The sequence below is a fragment of the Panulirus ornatus genome, chromosome 1 (genome assembly GCF_036320965.1).
Source record: "Panulirus ornatus isolate Po-2019 chromosome 1, ASM3632096v1, whole genome shotgun sequence".
NCBI lineage: Eukaryota > Metazoa > Arthropoda > Malacostraca > Decapoda > Palinuridae > Panulirus > Panulirus ornatus.
This window is the reverse complement of record NC_092224.1, coordinates 76,879,444-76,905,509: the sequence shown is the minus strand read 5'-3', so window position 1 is coordinate 76,905,509 and position 26,066 is coordinate 76,879,444. Positions and strand designations below refer to the sequence as shown.

General features: G+C 39.9%; 1 protein-coding gene across 2 annotated transcripts in view; it reads left to right on the top strand.

The window, feature by feature from the left end:
- Positions 1–26,066, top strand: part of LOC139749870 (small integral membrane protein 14-like) — a 50,552-nt gene that overhangs the window by 4,872 nt on the left and 19,614 nt on the right. The window contains exons 1-2 of one of the 2 annotated variants that reach the window (XM_071664230.1): positions 9,784–9,919; positions 18,942–19,025. In XM_071664230.1, the coding sequence (XP_071520331.1) occupies positions 18,951–19,025 (75 nt within the window). In that variant the 5' untranslated portion in view covers positions 9,784–9,919; positions 18,942–18,950. Of the gene's footprint in view, positions 1–9,783; positions 9,920–18,941; positions 19,026–26,066 lie in introns of those variants that run through there. The other variant, XM_071664241.1, reaches the window with a different exon arrangement.

The window sequence follows — 26,066 nt, the reverse complement described above, 5'->3', positions numbered from 1 at the left end:
CTTAATTACTGTACGCTCATTTTGTGCTAAAATCTGTTTCCGATATCTTCCATAAACAGGCTCGAAAAGACCCAGTGATCTGTATTTGCTTGTATTATCTTGTATTCCCTGGCATATGTCTAATGGGTTAGCTTGTGGCCTCTCGCAGCTAGGCTGCGCTCATGACCCGTATGATTGTTCATCACTGGCATATCTGGCGTCCTCCCGTGGCCTAGCCACGGCCCCTGCCCTGCTCTGTGGTCGTCAGTGGCACATCTCTCGTTACCGTGACTGTAATTACCACCACAGCTCCAATCTTAAGGTTAATGTTCGCTTGCGTTCACTGACGATCAGCCTCGGAACTTCCGCTGGTTAGTGGTTGAAGATGGCCGTACTCGTTCTCATTCATCTTGTTTGAAAAATATCTGAGCCATGTGGTAAACCGCGAAGGTCGCTTCACTGTGTCTGTATTCTGGACTTATTATGTTCAACTGCTTGGAAATGTTTGCTTGGCTGTTGTGGAATTTCTGGGTTAGGAGTTTAGCACGTTTTGCACGCACAATGTTGTTTATTACGGTGACTGTTCGCGTAGGAATCCAGGTTACTGGTTGATATTTACGGACACGTTGCCTGGAGTACAGCTATCTGTTGAGGTTCTTCATAGTATCATTCTGGTTAAACCTGGATCCCTTGTCGAAACCTGCCAAGACAGAGATTTGGCAGCGAATCGCCTTTACTCCAAACTATGATATGCTTTTCATGATCTGAACTTTCTTAATGAATTTCACTGTTGCCTAAGACGGATTTCACTTGTCTCATCGTTGTTCTTACAGTGACGCTGGGAAGACTGATCATTTATCACTCTTCTGATTTTTATTGAGCTGGTGATGACGAAGTCAGGTCACACAGTGGACCGATGACCATGTAGTCGTTTTCTGAAATGCTTTCCCTCCCTGAAAGATCGAATGTCATTACAGTAAACTCCTCGGAGCTGCAGTACCACATGCATCCTTCCAGTCCTGGTTCACCCCATGGAGAGGGCCGGCAGTTGATCTGGACCATGTACACCAAACCATATCCGTCTGTATACTTCGAAAACTTGATCAACCATGGCCGCCAAAACTCTCTTGATGACAGAAATTTTCCTGTTCTGTGATTGGACGGACTGTTGAAACTTGGATGTGAGCCATCTTGCAACCTTTCTCTGAGATTCCTCACTCGGTCCTGCTAACCCACTGCCGCTTCCTGGATGATGTTTACAAGAAGGCCGAGAGCGGAGACCATCTGATGCCTTCGTTATCAAGATTCCATTGTGAGATTATCAAATATAATCATTTCTAAGACCTTGTCGTAGTCAGCAACACTGGTCAACACACTTCATCAGGATATAAAGAACCTGTAATTCTTTTTCCCATCAAACAACAAAATCTATTTCAACGTCAGTACACCAGTAGTATAACAAACAACCCCACAGGAAATACGCAAGTTATTCTTATGTAAGCAAACGTCATTTTGTAAGACATATTTAAGGGTACTCCTTAGGAGCATCAACAATACCAGATGTACAAATAAAAAAAGAATAATGACCAAAATCAGAATTCCACAGCAGAATCTTTTCGTGATTAGTAAATTCTTCTGTCAAGAAGTTGTTGTAAGTTTCATAACTCCTTCAACTGCCCACCTTCCACCCGCCAAACCTACCCCTGCAGAGTAGGGTCAGGAAAAGTACTTACCACATCTGAGGCACCCAGCAGTCTCGCATCCCAAATGAACCTTCTTACATGTGACATACAACGAGCTAGTCAGTGTTCCAAAGACCAGACGAGCTCCTACACTCGTATACCGTCAACATTCAATCAGCCAGAGGTCAGTACTCCGCCGAGTTAACCGAGTTTCCCAAGCCGCTACGTCAACTTATTAGCCGCGTGCGTTCCCCTGGCCGTTTGTATGCGCTTGCCCCATGAGCCTTTGGCCTCGGTCGATATTGAATCTCCCTTTACTCATATTCCCAAGACTGAAACTAACTAGCTCTGTAGATGAATGGTTTGAGACCACTATTGCTGTACCTGGAATCGTCAGATTTCAGTTTCATCCGATGCTTTCTTTAGCAGTTATCGACTGGCCGTTCGTTGTTATTAGTTTAATTTACACAAAAGTGGATGGTGCAGCCATGAGCAGCTGTTTGCTTCTACAGGGTGAATGTGTTATTAGCGTTCCATGAGGGTGAATGACAAACAGCATTACTGTTAAAAAGGTTATGATGATGATGATCCATTCCTGGTTGTGAAATCCTCGCTCCTTTCCAGTTCCTCAAGTATGAAAACAAGTCACCATCTTAACACGGAATTTACTGATGAATCATTAGGAAATTGTGATAAAAAATTCTCTTAAATTTATTATATTGGATATTCTCGTTGAGAAGTCAAATAGTTCCAGAACACCAGTTTAACTAAAACTTAACGTTTAAGAATCTCGCCACAAATTTTTCTTCGGCTGTACCTGTTCACTGTAGCAATAACCTAATTTCTGCTTTAGTAACACGGCTTGTACAGATTTGCTCCGAAGCCACACAAATTTCAATTACAAATCAAAGTTCCTGACATGAATACTGATGATAAACTGTTATCCCAGCGAATCTGTGCTTAGTATGTCAACGATGTAAACATCTCAGCCATCCCCCTCTAACTACTGTAATTACTAACGGCTGGGTGCGTATTTAGCCAGCTTAAATTTAAGACAATAAAAAAAAGCTTTGCTGTCAGGAACAGATCATGAAAACTGTTTTCATACGGTTAGCCTACGTGAGTCGTCTACTATCTACTATGGATGTAAGAGATATACGAGGCTGTACACTGGGAAGATTCCGGGCTCAAATTTTTATATATCACGATTGATCACTCAGAACAGGCCAACTCCTACGTAAGCCCGGTTATTCATTATGACTTATCAGTATTTGATTTGAAATCCGAAACAGTTACGAATGTCGTCTTTTTTCTAAGATGTAACAGCATGAGTTCATATGTTCCACACCATCATATTTGCTAATCGTTTCTGTATTTTCCGTAACTTTGTTTATATCCGGTTATTTTACGGGTGACCATACTACCCAGCAATACTCAAATACTTCGTCGTACAAATACATAAAGTATTTCCATTTCTGGCATTCAGTTTCCTGTTGTGAAAGTTCTTATTACCCGTCAGACATGAAGCTAAAAATAGCTCGGGGAACCAGTGTACCAAGAAGCACAAACCCCGCCGGCTGCATCCTAACTGTCGCGGTATCACACTGCGGTATGAGCCGCATCTTACGTATATCATTTTTTTTTCTTAAATTAATGTTATACGTTATTCCTCATAACAATGTGATTTTTTTTGCCTTACTTATCATGTTTTCACTCAGATAAGTTGAATTTTGTTACGCCCTTAAGGTTTGTATTGCATATATATATATATATATATATATATATATATATATATATATATATATATATATATATATATATATATATATATATATATATATATATATATAGTGCATTATACGTACATGACAGCTGCAGAGTGGATGTGAGCGAATGAGACCAATGCTTCTTTTCCAGGCGTTTCTTCACTAATGGGGGACTTTGCGCGTGATCTATGTCTTTACTGATAACCACGAGGAAACATAGAACACTATAATTCCCAGTGCAGTTTTGTGGACTACATCTCAGGAAAGAATGAGACGTACCAGTACAGTCATTACATTACATATGGGAACAAGAAATGTGTTGTTTCTGTTCAGCATGCGTGTGGCGGCTGGTGGTGGTGGTCGGGTCTGACTGACACCGCGGGCTGTCTCATAAAGTTGTATTACGCGGTCAAGGCAGATTAAGGTGTTTACAAATTTTTGCTTCCATCAGAGCTATTCAGTTTATAGAGACCATCATTAGCATTCACGTTACAATTCTTTGTGTGCCTAATTAGGAAAGATTCAATGATGGTTCTTTTGATCGGAGAGTCAGGGGTATTAAACAGGTCCAATTAATTCATTCGTCATATTTTCTAATGTCAATAAACACGGCATTAGAAACATGTTATGTTCCTGTACGATGTTTATGTGGCTTAAGTCTAAAATATCGATCCTTACTTGTCTCTTAGTTATAAAGTATATTACGGCTTTTGTAAAGGTTCTCTGTAAAGATAGGCTGCAGAATTGTCTAGTAAGGTTTGGATCAGAAAATTCCTAATAGCATCGGTATTGTTGAAGCCTACATACTTTAACTTGGATCTGATAGTGTTCATATTCTCAAACTCTTCATCCATGAATTCTAGACTACATGTACGTAAGGTTGATAATTATTCAACTCTTTTGAGCTTGAGTAATAATGAATATATGAACAAATATTGGTGGGTTTTCTGTAAAAGCTGAACTGGATCTTGTTGCCGACTCTACGGATCAAGTATTTTAGGAATAATAACTCATTGTATTTTCGAATTCCACATTAAATTTGATGGAAAGTATTAACTGTCCAACAGGGGAAGACATGTTTGTAAATTTTCACTTGTTGGCCAGACACAAAGAATGTCATCTACATATCTAAACCATATTGCCTTAGAGAATGATATACCCCTTCATGATTTTGTTTAAAAAAATACCATATAAAGATTTATCACTGGTGAAAGAGGATTACCCATCGCCATACCAAATTTCTGAGCATAAAAAGTCTTCATTACATTCAAAGATACTCTAGCCTTAATACACACAGTCTTGTCTTTCAAGAAACAGATTTTAAGACAGGTTTATCAAGACAATCCAAAGGGTTCCCATAATATTCTACTAGGCCGTCAACTGGAACTATTGTGAACAATTATAACAACATTAAAGCTTTCAAGTTTGAAATCATATTTGACTTGGAGATGATCAAGTCTGTTAACTATTTTCATGATTCTAGACTTTGATATAGAACCAACCACTGGGCTTAATGAGGAAACTATTTTAATAAAAGCCCACTGAACCCACTATGGGTCATGCTGGATACTCTGGCTTATGTGTTTTGATAATTCCTCGCGTTTATAACACTTTATAACACAAAACTTCAGTTGTTTGTTAAAATGAGCAATAGCTGTATCTAGCGAAGGTCTACTAAATTTAGAGTATGTTTTATCATCACCTTCCTTCAAGATCATTAATGTTTGATAAACGATCATCTTTGTTCATTGTTACAACTGCACTAGCCTTATCTCCTCTCGTTATCTGTAGTTCACTATCTTTCTCTATATAATAATTGCACTGATGAATCACTGATGAATCATTCGGATTATTTGAAGTAGTTAACTTTGACTTACCAGCATACACTGTACCTGTACAAGTGTTCATTGACACCAGCGTACACTGTACCTGTACAAATGTTCACTGACATACCAGTATACACTGTACCTATGCAAGTGTTCACTCCATCATCAGGTAATTCACGGTATTTTTCTACGTTTTATAGTTATCATGCAGCATCAACACAATCAAATTCCTTGTTTGAGCAAATAAAACTTGTGTTATAACCTAGGGCACAGGAAGTTAGTCTAGTCAACTTGTTTGTTAGAGAGGTTCACTGCAAAGACCGGGTAGTATTCCTTTTACATCCCCGGTTATATATATATATATATATATATATATATATATATATATATATATATATATATATATATATATATACACACGAACATAGTGCATAGGAACGCGCACCTTCATAGAACATACAAACCTCCAACAGCCAGGATCGAACCCGCGACCCGTGCAACAGGCGGGAATGCTATCTACTGGCTATGTGAGCCTGATGGGAAATGACCGGTGTAAACCCCGTTGCTCACCAACGTTATACGAAGGGTATTCGAGTACATAGTATTCGAATAGTTCTTCCCTATTAGCCAAGCCCATAGCCTAGCGGTAGCATTCCCACCTGTTGCACAGGGGTCCCGGGTTCGATCCTGGCTGTTGGAGGTTTGTGTGTGTGTGTGTGTGTTATTTCCCGACTGAACAAGATAGCGCCAAGTGCAAATGAATTAGCCTTGAAGGAGTTCCTTACAAATTCCTTTCCCGCTTTCTGAAACTGAAACACAAGAAGGGGACAGTCACTGGCCCCACACTCACACCCTTATTAGTCGCCTTCCATAACACACAAGTGATATTGGGTGGTATATCAACTGACTTTTATTTCTCTCTTGTGTCTCCCCTGATTATGTGATTATTACACGAAAGTGCACTTGGGAACTTATCGTGTTTCATTTTCCCCGTGGACTCATAGAAATATATATATATATATATATATATATATATATATATATATATATATATATATATATATATATATATATATATATATATATATCGAGTAAGTAACGTAAGGGTAAGAGAGATGTGTGGAAATAAAAAGAGCGTGGTTGAGAGAGCAGAAGAGGGTGTTTTGAAATGGTTTGGGCACATGGAGAGAATGAGTGAGGAAAGATTGACCAAGGGGATATATGTGTCGGAGGTGGAGGGAATGAGGAGAAGAGGGAGACCAAATTGGAGGTGGAAAGATGGAGTGAAAAAGATTTTGTGTGATCGGGGCCTGAACATGCAGGAAGGTGAAAGGAGGGCAAAGAATAGAGTGAATTGGAGCGATGTGGTATACCGGGGTTGACGTGCTGTCAGTGGATTGAATCAAGGCATGTGTATGGGGGTGGGTTGGGCCATTTCTTTCGTCTGTTTCCTTGCGCTACCTCGCAAACGGGGGAGACAGCGACAAAGCAAAAAAAAAAAAAATATATATATATATATATATATATATATATATATATATATATATATATATATATATATATATAATGATAATAATAATAGGATTGAGGGACTGGTAAATTGGAATGTGAATCTGAATGGAGAAAAACTGGAGGAAGTGAAGTGTTTTAGATATCTGGGAGTGGACTTAGCAGCGGATGGAACCATGGAAGTGGAAGTGAGTCACAGGGGAGGGGAGGGGACGAAGGTCCTTGGAGCGATCAAGAATGTGTAGAAGAGAGAAAGTTATCTCGGAGAGCAAAAATGTGTTTTTTTGAAGGAATAGTAGTTCCAACAATATTACATGGTTGTGAGGCTTGGGCTATAGATAGGGTTGTATGAAGGGTGGATGTGTTGGAAATTAAATGTTTGAAGACAATATGTGGTGTGAGATGGTTTAATCGAGTAAGTAATGTAAGGGTAAGAGAGATGTGTGGAAATAAAAAGTGTGGTTGAGAGAGCAGAAAATGGTGTGTTGAAACCGTTTGGATATATGGAGAGAATGATTAAGGAATATTAGACAAAGAGGATATATGTGTCAGAGGTCGAGAGAACAAGGAGAAGCAGGAGACCAAAATGGAGGTGGAAGGATGGAGTGAAAAAGATTTTGAGCAATCGGGGCCTAAACCTACTGGAGGGTGAGAGGCGTGCAAAGAATAGAGTTAATTAGGACGATATGGCTTATCGGGGTGGACTGAACCAAGGCATGTGAAACGTCTGGGGTAAACCATGGAGAGGTCTGTAGGGCCTGGATGTGGAAAGTGAGCTGTGGTTTCGGTGCATTGCGCATAACAGCTAGAGACAGAGTGTGAACGAATGTGGCCTTTTCTGTCTGTTTTCCTGGCGCTCCCTCGCCGAAGCACGGGGTAGCGATGCTGTTTCCTGTCGGGTGGGGTGGTGCTGGAAATGGATGAAGGCAAGCAAATATGAGTATATATATATATATATATATATATATATATATATATATATATATATATATATATATATATATATATATATTATCCCTGGGGATAGGGGATTAAGAATACTTCCCACGTATTCCCTGCGTGTCGTAGAAGGCGACTAAAAGGGGAGGGAGCGGGGGGCTGGAAATCCTCCCCTCTCGTTTTTTTTTTTTTAATTTTCCAAAAGAAGGAACAGAGAATTGGGCCAGGTGAGGGTATTCCCTCAAAGGCCCAGTCCTCTGTTCTTAATGCTACCTCGCTAACGTGGGAAATGGCGAATAGTTTAAAAGAAAAAAAAAATATATATATATATTTTTTTTTTCTTTTTTTCTTTCAAACTATTCGCTATTCCCCGCATTAGCGAGGTAGCGTTAAGAACAGAGGACTGGGCCTTTGAGGGAATACCCTCACCTGGCCCAATTCTCTGTTCCTTCTTTTGGAAAATTGAAAAAGAAAAAAAAAACGAGAGGGGAGGATTTCCAGCCCCCCGCTCCCTCCCCTTTTAGTCGCCTTCTACGACACGCCGGGAATACGTGGGAAGTATTCTTAATCCCCTATCCCCAGGGATATATATATATATATATATATATATATATATATATATATATATATATATATATATATATATATACATACATATATATATATATTACACATGACATCTGGAGAGTATGAACGAATGTGGCCTGTGTTGTCGGGGTTGCCATTCCATGTGTGGCGGGGTGGTGACGGGATGGATGAAGGCAGCAAGTGTGAATATGTACATGTGTATATATGTATATGTGTGTGTATGTATAAGTATGAATACGTTGAAATGTATAGGTATGTACATGTGCGTGTGTGGGCGTGTATGCATGTACATGTGTATGTGGGTGGGTTGTGCCACTCTTTCGTCCGTTTTCTTGCGCTACCTCGCTGGCGCGGGAGACAGCGTCAAGGTATGAATATAATCATTAATAATATATATATATATATATATATATATATATATATATATATATATATATATATATATATATTATGTATACTTTTAGAGTCCTGCATGTGAGTTAAACCGCAAGCAAGAAGTCACTTTCGGCGACGCTCATCATCGTCAGTTGACGGAAGAGAGTTAAGTATTTTCCAAGAGCTTCTCCACTCCAGCGGGGAGTCCATCAATTTCCTGCCCCTGGGTGAAAGGTGCAGGAGCCCAATAAGAGAGGTCTTCCTGGTCCCTGGGATTGTATAATGATAATAATATTATGTAAATGACAAAGTTGCCCATGTTAACAAATGTTAATTACAAGGTTTTCGTTTTCTTGAGATCCAATGCAACTTTAAGTCCCGGCCTGAATGTGGACCGAAGCCTCCAAGGTAATAGAAAAAAATAATCTTTCGTATCCTTATAAAAAAAAAATCGCTCATGATATGGTAACAGGATAACGAACCAACACTAGGCTTAACTACCAAGGTTGTTAAGACAACGTCACATCATAACCACCAATTGAAAAATCTTAAGCATCTTCTTCAAGTGTTCGGGATGATTTTTATTGTAATTATTCAGTTCTGATATATTGTTAGCACTTGTTTTTATAAGGAACCAATACTTGACAAAAGTATCAAAATGAAATTTAAAGGTCATCTTGATAATACGTCAGCACTAATCCGGGAGCTGGGAGCAGTAATACCAACAGTAAATATTTAACCAACTACGAAGAAAATACAGCCAGAAACGGACATTTGTATTCTATCAGGCTGTTACCGATATTTTACTTATACTGAGAATAATGCTATATTGAAGAAGCGCCGTGCAGAGTAAACATCCACAGTTTACACGCATCTGTGTACCACGTAAAACTTGTGAGCCTTTGGTCCGCGGGAAGAACATTACATAATAAGTGGGCGATTTCCCAGAAAGTAACGGGATTCAGCACCTACACTTCAGCACCTAGTACAATACAGCATAATCTCACCACATATATGTCTCCCTAGAAACACTAATATCACACTTAACAGTAATTATTCCATGTTCTCTCGATACCAGCAAGTGTTCAGAGGGTCGGGTCGTTGTAGCGGTTGGCAACCTTGGTTCAGTCGTGTCAGCTCAGCTGTGTTTGTAAATACTGTGGGCGAACTGGTCCAGGCAACAGCAGGTCCAACAATATTTGACCTCGTTTCATTTCCTTCGTTGAACTTTAGGCCTTTGAAAACCTCTTAAAATGTAAGTATATATGAGAACACCTTAAATGTTTGAGAAACTATTAAGTATGCATTTTGCTGGGTGGGAAAACATGAATAGTTTATGGTTGACTTTGCAGAAGAGAAATCCTTGGATGTTGGTAAGACTAAAGTGCAGTTATTACTGGTATTATTACAATACAGATTGTTAATGTAGTGATTCTTTTTTAAATTTTCATTATTTCCCTATGCATATCAGTATTTCTTTAAATAAGATGAAAGAAAATGTCTTGTTTTTGGAAATTCGTGATGTGGTAACGGAAGAATGCGTTTGACATTCAGGTATTGTGCTTTCCCTAGAGTGAGTTTGACATTCACGGTAATCCCATACATTCTTTCCGCTGATTTACTTTTGGATCTATCAACATTTCCGGTTGAAGAAAAGATATTTTGATGGTATTACCATACGTATTGTGGTGAATGAACAGAAGGCAGCTACTTGTAATTTAAAGCAAAATGTTATCAAATATGGTGAATGTCGTCGGTGGATAATTCATACTGATAGCCATAGTGAAGTGCAGAGACATTGTTAGGTTGAAAAAGTTATCCTTCGACTAGAGGGCTCCACCCTCAAAACTTACCTGTTACAGATAAGCAAGACTAATGCACTCCTGAACTTCTCATTTTAAGATAAATCCACTATCGTTGAGTACTTAATTCATAATAGTATTTTTTAAAAAGTGGTTTATTATTGTCAAGCTGATTATTTAACCTGGTAGTCTTTTTCAGGAGTCTACCACTGAGAGGAAGTACTTTCTAATAATTTGTTTCTGAAAGAACTTGGAGCTGTTGATGTTTTCCGTTTCTGTCATGATTTTATAAGTTTCTGTTGATATTTCTCTTTTTCCTCTCCTCCAGTATGGTTAATTAGATCTTTCTTCACATTACAGTTGTCTTGGCACTGGAACTATTTTAGTAGTTCTTCTCTGGACTTTCTGTAAAACGTTTAAATCTTTCCTTAAATAAGCAAAGTTTATATCTTTCCTTTAATAAGGAGACTATTCTTGAATAGTATACTCCAAATTTGCCTCGCATAACTTTTGAAAAGTACTAAGAATGACTTCACGCACATGCAATTCATTCATGAGCATTTTATCAGTCTTACCATTTGATTGGCTTTTTTCAGTATATCTAAAATTTAGTTTGTAAATGTCAATCCCTTGTTGTCAGTACTTCTAGGTCTTTTTCTTGAGTAACAGCCTCTAACTTTTTACTAAGCATCATATAATCTGTTAGTACATCTGGCTCAAGGTTTGTCTCCCAACTGCCACACTCTTCCTTTGTTTTACCTTTTTCTCCCCTAGCTCTACAAATTTTACATCTTTTATTATCTGAACTCCTGATATGAGGCCATGACATCTCACCTGCAAGCCTAGATCCTCTACCTAGAGGACTTCAGTGTTCATCATAGGGAAAGGTTGAATTCTTTCCATATTGATGTCAGGGGATTGAAACCTTCAGGTTCTCCCTTCTCATTTATCTCACTCAGATGATCACCCACCCGACCCATATTCCTGAATGCTGTGACCACTCTTTATATGTTCTGGATCTGTTTTTCACCTCTCATCCTTCACACTGTAGCTACATGATCTTGCCCACAGTGTGTTCATCTGACCACACTATAATTCATGTATCTATTGTAATGGCACCTTCCCCTCCAGCAGCCCTTTCTAAACATAAATATTGTCACCTAGACAAAGCTGACTAGAATAACTAAAGAAAATTCTTTTCTGACTTTCCTTGGTTGAATTACTGTCTGTTATGTGGTGATGCCTCTTTGTAACAAACACATAGCAGAGGCTACTTGTGCAACAGTAGAAGTATTTGCCCCCCTCTGCCTCCAAGAAAACCTTTCCTTCCAATCCCTGGTTCAGCCGTTCCTATCCTGAGGTCATTCAGGCGATGGATCAGACATATTGGGCTTGGACAAACTTTCGTTCCTCTGACTCCCATTTAGCATTTGGCACTGCATATAATTGTTACAAGTATATTATCTGAGAGGCAAAGCATTCCTTTATTCAAAGGAGGTACGTGAACCTTTCCTTCATCCAGTGATAGGCCTTCCTGGTCTTTAGGTAAGTGCATCATCAACAGCTTCCATTGCTGTACCTATTCTTCACTTCTCTGTTTGGACAGCACTGTACCTGTCTGGCCTGTAGACAAAGCAGCTCTCTTTGGTTCTTGTTTCTCCTTTGACTCTACCTTGGATGACTGTAACATTCCTTTGCCCCCTGATGCTCCCTTTACTAATCCCATGCCCTTTCCTGAAATCTCCTTTCAAACTTTATGAAAAGTGCTTTTTCCTGGATACAAGCAAAGTTTATGGTCCTGATGACATCCATCTCCATGTACTAAAAGAGCTTGCCTCTAAACTTGCAATTGTTTCCTTGTCTGTTCCATATCTTTTTAAAAAACAGAACTTTTCCTTCGTCATGGAAGCATGCGTGACTACAATCCATTCCTTAGAAGGGTGACTGTTTTAACCCTTCTAACTATCATGTTGTTGCTTTGACATCTACCATTTCCAAGGTCTTTGAAACCCTTCTCATTTCACACAGCCTCAGGCATCTTGAATCTTACAGCGTCCTCTCTGATCATCAGTACAGCACCCTAAGATGAGATCCACTGGTGATATTCTTTCCCATCATACTAATGTCGAGTCATCATCTTTGAAAGATTTTGGGGAATCTTGTGTAGTAACCCTTGATATATCCAAACCCTTTGATAGGATGGGGCATCGGGTCTTATCTCTGAGCTCTCCTCCCTCGCTTTGCTCCCTCATGTGTAGCATCCTGTCTGGCTGATCTATGTTGATGGTTATTGTTGGATCAGCCTCCCACTTTTCCTGTCAACATACGCTTGTCTCATACGCTTTTTCTCCTTACCAACAATTTTCTTTCTTCTGCAAATTACCGAATGCACTCATACACTGTCAACTCAACACTGCACTCCTCAACATCCCTCAATTCTGCTCCTTCCTCTCTCACTTGCTGTGCATTTCATCTTGACACAACTTCCTCAGTAAACTCGGACAGAATATCTTATTGGGGTAGACAGAATCTGGTTAAGTATAAAGCCTCCAAGATCCATCATCATTGGTGTCCCTCAAAGTTCTGTCCTGTCTCATTCACTTTTTTCCTTATCAGCCATTTCCTTTCTTGTACAAATAACCAAATGCACTCATGTGCTGATGACTCAGCACTACACTCTTCCACATCCTTCAAGTCTGCTCCTTCCTCCCTCACTTGATCTGCATCTCGTGTCGACACAACTTCCTCAATTAACTCAGACTTGGATAGGATATCTCGGTGGGCTAGACAAAATATGAATTAGTATAGTGCCTCTAAGATCTAGTTTCTGTTCACCTCTCTATTGAAGATTCTTCACAACTTTCCTCTTTCCTATGACGGTTCCATAATTCTGTATCATGACTAAGTGAACATACTTGGTATTAGTGTAACCTCCACTCAATCTTGGAGACCCCTTATTATGGAAATAGCCAAGTCTACTTCTAAGAAGCTGAGAGTCCTGTTTAGATATCGTAAAAAGTTTCTTCTGAGCAGTTGCTCTGTTTTACGAAGGATTGATCAGTTCTTAATGGAGTACTGTTCTCACAACTGGGGTTCTAGCTCTGCATCCTTACTTGATAGAGTTAAGTTGAAAGCTGTCCACTTATCAGCTGTCCCAGGCTAACTTCAAAACCTAATCCATTTGCCGTACACAGCAGTGTTGGTTCATTTTCCCTCTTCTGTAGGTATTACTTTAGTTTTTGCTCCTGAGAGCTAGCTGCTTGTGTGGCAAGCTTGTGTATCACATGATTACTTTGTGGCTTTGGCAACTCAAGGGTGGGTCATTTTGATAACTGTTTCTTTCCCTACACCTCAAAGCTTTGGAACTTTCTATCTTCCCATGTCCTTCCCACATTTGCTCATTCTCTAGCTGTCATGTGTAATGCACCGAAACCACAGCTCCCTATCCACAACCAGGCTTCACAGAATTTTCTTTGGTTTACCCTAGATGCTTCATATGCCCTGGTTCTGTCCACTAACAGCACATCAGCCCCTGTACACCACATTATTCCAATTCACTTTACCCCATGCACACCTTTTACCCTCCTGTGCATTCAGGCCTTGATCACCCAAAATCTTTCTCACTCCATCCTTCCATTTCCAATTTTGTCTGCCTGTTCTCCTTGTTTCCTCTACTTCTGATACATATATCCTCTTTGTCAACCTTTCCTCACTCATTCTTACCATATAACCACACCCTCTTCAGCTTTCTCAACCACACTCTTTTTGTTACCAAACATTTCTCTTACACTTTCATTACTTACTTGATCAAATCACCTCACACCAGATATTGTCCTCAAACATTTCATTTCCAACACATCCACCCCCTAAGCACAGCCTTATCTATAGCCCATGCCTCATATCCATATAATACTTTTGGGACTACTGTTCCTTCAAACATACCCATTTTTGCCCTCCCAAATAACGTCTTTCCTTGCACACAATCTTCACAGCTACCAAAACCTTCAAACCCTCACACTCTATGATTCTTCTGCTTCCATGGCTCCATTTGCTGCCATGTCCACTCCCAGGTATGTGAAATACATCACTTCCTTCCAAGTTTTCTCCATTCAAAAATCACACCCTAACTAACCTGTCCCTTAACCCTGCTAAACCTAACAACTTTGCTGTCATTAACATTTTTTCTAAACTTTCTCTTCCCACGCACATCCAAACTCAGTCACCATCTTCTGCAGATTATCACTTGAATCTGCCTCCTGTGTTGTATCATCAGCTAGCAACAACTGACTCACTTCTCAAGGCCCTATCATCTCCTACAGTCTACATATTTGTCCCTATCTCCAAGCCTATCCCATTCACCTCCCTCACCCCCAAATCCTTGAACAAACTGAACACCTCTGGTGACATCATACACCCTGACATAGATCAACCTTCACTTGGAACCATCCACTATCCTCTCTTCTTACTCGTACACATGCCTTACACCCTTGATAAAAACTTATTGTTCTTTCAGCTTTCCTTGCACACACTGTCAAACCTATCTTATGCTCTTAGTCCATAATTGCCACACAGAAATCAATGTTTCTCTAAGCATTTCTCTAACACGTTCCTTACAAAAACACTTGTCCACACATTTTCCACCGCTTCTGAAACCATGCTGCTCCTCCCCAGTCTGATGCTCTATACATGCTTTCTCCCTTTTAACACCCTACCATACGACTTACCAGGTATACTAAACAAACTTATACTTCTGTAGTTTTTAAACACTCACCTTTATTAAATACCTTACTTAATTTTGCTAATCCTCAGGTACCTCACCATGATAAGTACAATGAAGATCCTTACCAACTAATCAATAACACAGTCACCACCTTTCTTGATAAATTCAAGTGTAGTGCCATCCACTCCAGCTGCCTTGCCACATTTATTAAATGATGCCTTACATGATTTTGCTAATCCTCAGGTACCTCACCATGATCAATACAATGAAGATCCTTACCAACTAATCAGTAACACAGTCACCACCTTTCTTGATAAATTCAAGTGTAGTGCCATCCACTCCAGCTGCCTTGCCACATTTCGTCTTGTAAAAGGAAAGGAAACAGACGGGAAACAGACGAAAGGAAACAGACGAAAGAAATGGCCCAACCCACCCCCATACACATGTATATACATACACGTCCACACACGCAAATATACATACCTACACAGCTTTCCATGGTTTACCCCAGACGCTTCACATGCCCTGATTCAATCCACTGACAGCACGTCAACCCCGGTATACCACATCGCTCCAATTCACTCTATTTCTTGCCCTCCTTTCACCCTCCTGCATGTTCAGGCCTCGATCACACAAAATCTTTTTCACTCCATCTTTCCACCTCCAATTTGGTCTCCCTCTTCTCCTCGTTCCCTCCACCTCCGACACATATATCCTCTTGGTCAATCTTTCCTCACTCATTCTCTCCATGTGCCCAAACCATTTCAAAACACCCTCTTCTGCTCTCTCAACCACGCTCTTTTTATTTCCACACATCTCTCTCACCCTTACGTTACTTACTCGATCAAACCACCTCACACCACACATTGTCCTCAAACATCTCATTTCCAGCACATCCATCCTCCTGCGCACAACTCTATCCATAGCCCACGCCTCGCAACCATACAACATTGTTGGAACCACTATTCCTTCAAACATACCCATTTTTGCTTTCCGAGATAATGTTCTCGACTTCCACACATTCTTCAAGCCTCCCAGAATTTTCGCCCCCTCCCCCACCCTATGATCCACTTCCGCTTCCATGGTTCCATCCGCTGCCAGATCCACTCCCAGATATCTAAAACACTTCACTTCCTCCAGTTTTTCTCCATTCAAACTCACCTCCCAATTGACTTGACCCTCAACCCTACTGTACCTAATAACCTTGCTCTTATTCACATTTACTCTTAACTTTCTTCTTTCACACACTTTACCAAACTCAGTCACCAGCTTCTGCAGTTTCTCACATGAATCAGCCACCAGCACTGTATCATCAGTGAACAACAACTGACTCACTTCCCAAGCTCTCTCATCCCCAACAGACTTCATACTTGCCCCTCTTTCCAAAACTCTTGCATTCACCTCCCTAACAACCCCATCCATAAACAAATTAAACAACCATGGAGACATCACACACCCCTGCCGCAAACCTACATTCACTGAGAACCAATCACTTTCCTCTCTTCCTACACGTACACATGCCTTACATCCTTGATAAAAACTTTTCACTGCTTCTAACAACTTGCCTCCCACACCATATATTCTTAATACCTTCCACAGAGCACATATATATATATATATATATATATATATATATATATATATATATATATATATATATATATATATATATATATATATATATTTTTTTTTTTTTTTTCATACTATTCGCTATTTCCCGCAATAGCGAGGTAGCGTTAAGAACAGAGGACTGGGCCTTTGAGGGAATATCCTCACCTGGACCTCTCCTCTGTTCCTTCTTTTGGAAAAAAAAAAAAACGAGAGGGGAGGATTTCCAGCCCCCCGCTCCCTTCCCTTTTAGTCGCCTTCTACGACACGCAGGGAATACGTGGGAAGTATTCTTTCTCCCCTATCCCCAGGGAATTAATATATATATATATATATATATATATATATATATATATATATATATACATATATATATATATATATATATATTTCTTTCTTTCTTTCAAACTATTCGCCATTTCCCGCATATATATATATATATATATATATATATATATTTTTTTTTTTTTTTTTTTCCCCAAAAGAAGGAACAGAGAAGGGGGCCAGATGAGGATATTGCCACAAAGGCCCAGTCCTCTGTTCTTAACGCTACCTTGCTAATGCGGGAAATGGCGAATAGTATATATATATATGTATATATATATATGTTTAAATATATATATATATATATGTATATATATATATCCCTGGGGCTAGGGGAGAAAGAATACTTACCACGTATTCCCTGCATGTCGATAGATAGGGTTGTGTGGAGGAGGGTGGATGTGTTGGAAATGAGATGTTTGAGGACAGTATGTGGTGTGAGGTGGTTTGATCAAATAAGTAATGAAAGGGTAAGAGGGATGTGTGGTAATAAAAAGAGTGTGGTTGAGAGAGCAGATGAGGATGTATTGAAATGATTTGGTCACATAGAGAGGATGAGTGAGGAAAAATTGACAAAGAGGATATATGTGTCAGAGGTGGAGGGAATAAGAAGTGGGAGACCAAAGTGGAGGGTGAAAGGTGTGCAAGGAAAACTGGAGGAAGTGAAGTGTTTCAGATATCTGGGAGTGGATTTGGCAGCAGATGGAACCATGGAAGCAGAAGTGAATCATAGGGTGAGGGAGGGGGCGAAAATTCTGAGAGCCTTGAAGAATGTGTGGAAATCGAGAACATTATCTCAGAAAGCAAAAATGGGTATGTTTGAAGGAATAGTGGTTCCAACAATGTTGTATGGTTGCGAGGCGTGGGCTGTAGATAGGGTTGAGCAGAGGAGGGTGGATGTGTTGGAAATGAGGTGTTTGAGGACAATGTGGTGTGAGGTGGTTTGATCGAGTAAGTAATGACAGGGTAAGAGAGATGTGTGGTAATAAAAAGAGTGTGGTTGAGAGAGCAGAAGAGGGTGTTTTGAAATGGTTTGGTCACATGGAGAGAATGAGTGAGGAAAGATTGACTAAAAGGATATTTGTCAGAGGTAGAGGGAACGAGGAGAAGTGGGACACCAAATTAGAGGTTGAAGGATGGAGTGAAAAAAGATTTTGAGCGATTGGGGACTGAACCTGCAGGAGGGTGAAAAGTGTGCAAGGAATAGAGTGAATTGGAGCGATGTGGTATACCGGGGTTGGCGTGCTGTCAGTGGATTGAATCAGGGCATGTGAAGCGTCTGGGGTAAACCATGGAAAGCTGTGTAGGTATGTATATTTGCGTGTGTGGACGTATGTATATACATGTGTATGGGGGTGGGTTGGGCCATTTCTTTCGTCTGTTTCCTTGCGCTACCTCGCAAACGCGGGAGACAGCGACAAAGCAAAAAAAAAAAAAATTATATATATATATATATATATATATATATATATATATATATATATATATATATATATATATATATATATATATATATATTGTTTAATGCTATCCCTGGGGATAGGGGAGAAAGAATACTTCCCAAGTATTCCTTGCGTGTCGTAGAAGGCGACTAAAAGGGGAGGGAGCGGGGGGCTGGAAATCCTCCCCTTTTTTTTTTTTTTTTTTTTTTTTTTTTTTTCCAAAAGAAGGAACAGAGAAGGGGGCTAGGTGAGGATATTCCCTCAGAGGCCCAGTCCTCTGTTCTTAACGCTACCTTGCTAATGCAGGAAATGGCGAATAGTTTGAAAAAAAAAAAAAATTGTTTAATGCATATAGGTACTAAATTTGTTCACTTTTCCCAGATCTACATAATGGCTGATGGAGGATTTGACCCTTGTGAGTGCATCTGGAGCCATGAAATGGCCATGAGACGGCTCCTGTCCTTGGTAAGTTCATTAGTTTTGTATGATTCTTCATGGAACTTTGAAATTTGAATACAGTAGCAGCAGAATGAGCTGGTTTTGATTTTTAATTGCCATTTGACTCGCCTAGCATTTGTTATAGGAAAGGAAGTTTACCATGACTTTATTTGGACTTTCCTCACAAATTGATGGAAAATGTTCTTATAGAAAAAAAAGTGATGTGTTGTCCACATTCATGTGCAGATTTTCTTGTAAAAAGTTTGCTGTAGGTATTAACATTGTTTAGTCATATTTGTTATAGTGTAATCACTATCTGTGCTAACATCTATATTGTATCAGCCACCTGACACATACTCATCATTATCATTAATCCACTTCATGAACCATCTGGTGGGTTTTCATTACTATCATTTTTCTTGATAATAAAGACTGCAAACAAGTAACATTATGAAACATTGTTAATGATCTTGTTGTCTCATAGATTTATGGAATTGCAAAGGTGATAATGAATTAATGTTATGATTCAAGTAATCATGACTTTTAAACATATTGCTGGAGTAATGACATAACAGATAGTGAGAGTTAATCTAGTGTCATAAGTGACAGGTCCTTTGTCACCTTAGAGCTATTCTCTCAAGACCTAGCAGGAGTCTGAGTGTACATAGTGTTGTTCAACAGTGGTTACTTTATTTCACCCTCAATATGAATTGTATATCTTATTTATAATGGCAATGCCATTAGGAGCAGACCAGAAGCAGTCTCTCAAAACATTCATATGTATTCTCAGCTAGTGTAGATTGTTTCAGAAGAAAATATTTTTTGCAGTAACCAGACTTTTTCATCTCCATTCACTTTGCACAATTTTGTGAGTCATTACAGGAAACTTTCATCTCCTTTCACCTTTCCATACTCACACACAAAGGGTTCCACTGAACACAGCCATTTCCCTGGCATTACATGAAATGAGTAACCCACAGATGTTTTCTTCAGCTCTTGAATTGTTTTTATTGTTTTATTTACTAGTGTTGAAAAAGATTCTTGGAATTTATACTGTCTTTATAGCTTACATCGTGCTGTATGACAAATAGTGCCAGGCATTTTGATATCATGCCTTTGTCATATGATTTCTCAAGACAGATTATTAATGCTGTTGATTTGTGAGGCAGTTGGATATTTGAATGGTTTGAAGGAGGATAAATTTTGTATTTTAACTTTGGTCCAGGAGTACTTGTATTGCTTCTCTTTATTACTTATTCTGGAGCTGGTTAATTATTTCGGTTAGTAACAACAGAAATCAGTGATTGAAATGCTTTGATTATGTAATCTCTTGGTCACAGACCATTGATTATTGGATAATTTTGATGTACAGATTAGATTCATTTAAAAGATTATGTTACAAAAATTCAATCTGTAGAATGTAACTAACAGTTAGTAATTTTAAAAATGTATGTTAGCATTGTAGAAAAACGATTGTAGACTAAGACTGCATTTTGTGATTTTAAAGAAAACATGAAGAATTTTATACTATTTGTCATGTAGATGGCGTGCCCACATTTTTTGATAAGTTATGCACCTGTTTCTGCATAACATTGGAGATGTGCTCTTAGGAAAAAACAACTGAATCACTTGATTAGGATTTTCAGTTTACCTTGGAATTTAGTGGGGTGACTGGGATCATGTTTCTTGGGGATTTTTTTCAACTTAATTTTCACATAATCGAAATAAAATGCCAGAAAACATGTAGCATAATACAGATGCATCATTAAGCATTTAGCTGAGAAATAGAGCTTAGTACAATATTTTTTTAAGTAGAAATGTATGAATAAGTACAGGAATAAGATTATTCTGATCTTTGATCCAAGCACTCAGCATTTACATCATGTTCTCCATAACCTCACCTTTGGTATGAGAGATTGTACTTGCACCTCAAGGTGTTTTGCTGGAGGCATGCTTCCTCATGTAATCTGCATGCTCAGCAGTTGTTCTCACTGATGTAGTGAGCAAGCCAAGAGCTCTGGCACTATCAGCACCGTATTGACCAGTATCAAAATCCTTCAGACTGTCTAACTGTACCTCAAGCTGATCGTCTTCCTGCTCTTCTTCCCACGAGCACTAGACTCAATTTGAACTTTCCACTCGCAGTTTTAGGGCCTTAAGGTGTTTATATTGAATTTTTTTTTCCTGTCTCCATCATTTACCATGAACACCAGATAGATGAATCACAGGGAATTGGAGCAGCTGATAGTGGGAATCAATTGTATATTAGTTTTTATGGATAGTTTGGTTATAGTCGTACTGTGTTCACATTCTGCAGCACCAACTTTCAGTTAAACCATTCCTAATGCAAAATCAAGTCTAGTTCCAACAAGAGTTCAATTAGTCTTTATAAAAAATGAAAAGTTTAGCTTGTTTGGCAGTTAAATCTGGGTCAGCAGACTTGTTCAGTGCTTTTCAGGGAGTCTGCCATAATCATTAAAAGGACTGTTTTTTTAAGTAGTGTGACATTACAATTTTTGTTTCCTGCAACGTCATTATTCATTACAATTTTTGTTTCCTGCACCATCATTATTCACGTCATTGGGTGATGATAGCTTCCATATTTGTACAATGTAGTTTTACCAGGGTTTTTTTTATTTTTTTTGCAAAGCAGAAATGATTGCAGGTAGCAGGGTGAGGCTTGGTAATACCTGTAGGTGGACATGTTTGAAACATTCTGCGCTCATTGGTTGTTACGCATTGTTAGGGCATAAAGTTGTTAGTATCCTGTCTTGGCCCATCTTCTGGTTGTTGTTCCTAGATGATTAATGCTTTGGCAGTGTGAAAGCATCTTGTGATTGCTGTTTGCATGTTACAGGGAGGGTTTTTCACTCGTGTTGCTTCACCTCTTAATCTTGCATATATTTACCATGTCTTTACTCCTCTGTATGTCTGCACACACACACCTTAGCTTGTGCCAGATACCATTTATTTTTAACCCGCCCCAGGGGAGGCTAAATGACTGGGTGGACTGTGGACCAGCTACTGCAAGATTCAAACCTATGTAGGTTTGATCTCAGGTAGCCTATGCATATGTGATGTTCAGTAATGCTAACTGTTACGCAACAGAGGTCCGTGTCACATGTCTTGTCTTGTTCACTGTGTAATATCCTTGTAGATTTAACAGTTGTCTCATGTGAGACTAGTACATTTCTTGGTGACAGTTTGATGGAGCCTTTATGTAGGAAAAGGGTAAATCTTCTGGACAGTGTATAGGTTGTGCTTCCCATATAGGTCATGCTGGTAAGGAGCTCACAGTCACTATGTTGACATTTGAATTCATAAATTACATAGGATTCTTGTAATTTGCCCTGTTTTTAGTATAGCTGGTCGTTCATGATGGAGTTGCTTGCTTTTAGTTTGCATAGTAGATAACTAGCTTGACTTTGTTTTCTTGCATTGCATGGTTGATATTTCTGGAAATGAAGTCTTTGAACATGCATTCATCTTTTGTGTGGGCTATTGGCATCTGGTTGCAGTGATATATCTAGTGTATTTGTGCTCTTTGTAGGTTTTACTACTGTGAGTTTCTTACACTTGTATTATTTTAGTTACTTGTTGAAGTCATTGAGCTTGTAGGAATAGTTAATGAGACTCTCTTTGATATGTTTTGTTTTTGTGTATGAGATTGGGAAAGAGCAGTGTGGTTTCAGAAGTGGTAGAGGATGTGTGGATCAGATGCTTTGAAGAATGTATGTGAGAAATATTTAGAAAAAACAGATGGATTTGTATGTAGCATTTATGGATCTGGAGAAAGCATATGATAGGGTGGGTAGAGATGCTTTGTGGAAGGTTTTAAGAGTATATGGTGTGGGAGGTAAGATGCTAGAAGCAGTGAAAAGTTTCTACCAAGGATGTTAGGCATATGTATGAGTAGGAAGAGAGGAAAGTGATTGGTTCTCAGTGAATGTCGGGTTGCAGCAGGGGTGTGTGATGTCTCCATGGTTGTTTAATTTGTTTATGGGTGGGGTGGTTAGGGAGGTAAATACAAGAGTTTTGGAGAGAGGGGCAAGTCTGTTGTGGATGAGAGGGCTTGGGAAGTGATTCAGCTGCTGTTCGCTGACGATACTGCACTGGTGGCTGATTCGGATGAGAAACTGCAGAAGTTGGTGACTGAGTTTGGTAAAGTGTGTGAAAGAAGAAAGCTGAGAGTAAATGTGAATTAAGAGCAAGGTTATTAGGTTCAGTAGGGTTGAGGGACAAGTTAATTTGAAGGTGATTTTGAATGGAGAAAAACTGGAGGAATGGAAGTGTTTTAGATATGTGGGAGTGGATTTAGCAGCGGATGGAACCCTGGAAGCGGAAGTGAGTTACAGGTTGGGGGAGGGAGCGAAGGTTCTGGGAGCATTGAAGAATGTGTGGAAGGTGAGAACGTTATCTCTGAGAGCAAAAATGAGTGTTTGAAGGAATAGTGGTTCCAACAATGTTATATGGTTGCGAGGCATGGGCTATAGATAGGGCTGTGTGGTGGAGGGTGGATGTGTTGGAAATGAAATGTTTGAAGACAATATGTGGTGTGAGGTGGTTAGATCGAGTAAGTAATGAAAGGGTAAGAGAGATCTGTGGTAATAAAAAGAGTGTGGTTGAGAGAGCAGAAGAGAGTGTGTTGAAATTGTTTGGACACATGGAGAGAATGAGTGAAGAAAAATTGACGAAGAGGATATGTGTGTCATAGGTAAAGGGAAGGAGAAGCGGGAGACCAAATTGGAGGTGGAAGGATGGAGTGAGAAAGATTTTGAGCAATTGGGACCTGAATATACATACAGGAGGATGAAAGGCGTGCAAGGAATAGAGTGAATTGAAATGATGTGGTATACTGGGGTCGATGTGCTGTCAAAGGATTGAACCAGGGCATGTGAAGCATCTCGGGTAAACCATGGAAAGGTGTGTGGGGCTTGGATGTGGAAAGGGAGTTGTGGTTTCGGTTTATTACACGACAGGTAGAGACTGAGTGTGAACGAATGTGGCCTTTTATGTCTGTTCCTGGCGCTACCTTGCTGGGGGGGGGAATGCTATTTCGTGTGTGGCGGGTTGGCGACGGGAGTGGATGAAGGCAGCAAGTATGGATATGTACGTGTGTATATATGTATATGTCTGTTTATGGATACGTTGAAAAGTATATGTACGTATATGTGTGTGTATGGGCTTTTATGTATATACATGTGTATGTCGGTGGGACGGGCCATCCCTTATCTGTTTTTTGTGCTAGTTCACTAACACGGGAGACAGTGGTTAAGTATAGAAAATATTTATTTATTATACTTTGTACAAACGCTGTCTCCTGCGTCAGTGAGGTAGCGCAAGGAAACAGACGAAAGAATGGCCCAACCCACCCACATACATATGTATATACATACACGTCCACACACGCACATATATATACCTATACATCCCAACATATACATATTTACACACACAGACATATACATATATACACATGTACATAATTCATACAGTCTGCCCTTATTCATTCCCGTCGCCACCCTGCCACACATGAAATAACAACCCCCTCCCCCTGCATGTGCGCGAGGTAGCTTTAGGAAACGACAACTAAGGCCACGTTCGTTCACACTCAGTCTCTAGCTGTCATGTAATAATGCACCAAAACCCAGCTCCCTTTCCACATCCAGGCCCCACAGAACTTTCCATGGTTTACCCCAGACACTTCACATGCCCTGGTTCAATCCATTGACAGCACATCAACCCTGGTATACCACATCATTCCAATTCACTCTATTCCTTACACGCCTTTCACCCTCCTGCAGGTTCAGGCCCCAATCACTCAAGATCTTTTTCACCATCTTTCCACCTCCAATTTGGTCTCCCACTTCTCCTCGTTCCCTCCACCTCTGACACATATGTCCTTTTTGTCAATCTTTCCTCACTCATTCTCTTCATATGACCAAACCATTTCAAAACACCCTCTTCTGCTCTCTCAACCACACTCTTTTTATTGCCACACATCTCTCTTACCCTTTCATTACTTACTTGATCAAACCACCTTACACCACATATTGTCCTCTAAATATCTCATTTCCAGTGCATCCACCCTCCTCCGCACAACTCTATCTATAGCCCATGCCTCGCAACCATATAACATTGTTGGAACCCCTATTCCTTTTTGTATTTCATTTTCTAAAAGGGGAAACAGGGTAGTCACTATCTCGCTCATGTGGGAAACAGCGATCAAATTTGATACAAAAAAGTATACTTATATATATACACACACAGTAAACCCTCAACTTAATGGACTAATGGGGTAGGGGTGTCCGTTAACGGAAAAAGTCCGTTAATTAAGTGTAACCTATTTCTGTGCCACATTTAAGTTCACATGCTTTCTTTTAACTCCTCTATCACTGTAGGTTTTAGTTTGTGGGAAGTGGACAAACTGAGGTAGAGGTGATGCCACCCCTCTCCTGTGAAAGGATACTTCTATATGATAATGTGAGGATGGTCTACATGTTTTCAATGAACCTCTTACATGGTGCAGTGAGTAGAATTTGAACCTACGCAGGAGAATCCCAAGGTATCGCAAGGCTGCTCACCTTCTTCAGGAGATGGGGCACATCCAAGGAAATTGCCTCGGAAGGGGGAACCACTCTTTACTGCAAGGGGATGAAAGCTTTCTACAAAAAATGGGGAATAATGGCCCGCATCTCCTCAGTTCACTTCCCCCAGTCCATTGAACATGCCAAAGCAGAGGTAAAGGCAGCCAGACAGGTGTTGAGGGGCAACATGGGTATTGGAGATAGCCTGCACAACAGCAAAGCGACTCAGGCTATGCTCCAATATCTCATCACCCTCATAAGATAGGGGGATATGTCACCTGCACAGCTGGCAGCAGGAAGACAGTTGCAAGATGGAGAACTCTGCAAAACAGGGAGTAGGCTATAGCAGAGAGCCAGGCTTGCGTGCAGGACAGCCCTGCAGGGATGCCGCTACATTGCCTCTCCTGTTTGTGGGCACCCGTCTGCTTGCAGGACATCGCTTCGAAGGTGTGGGACAGGTCATGTGTGATAGTGGAGGTGA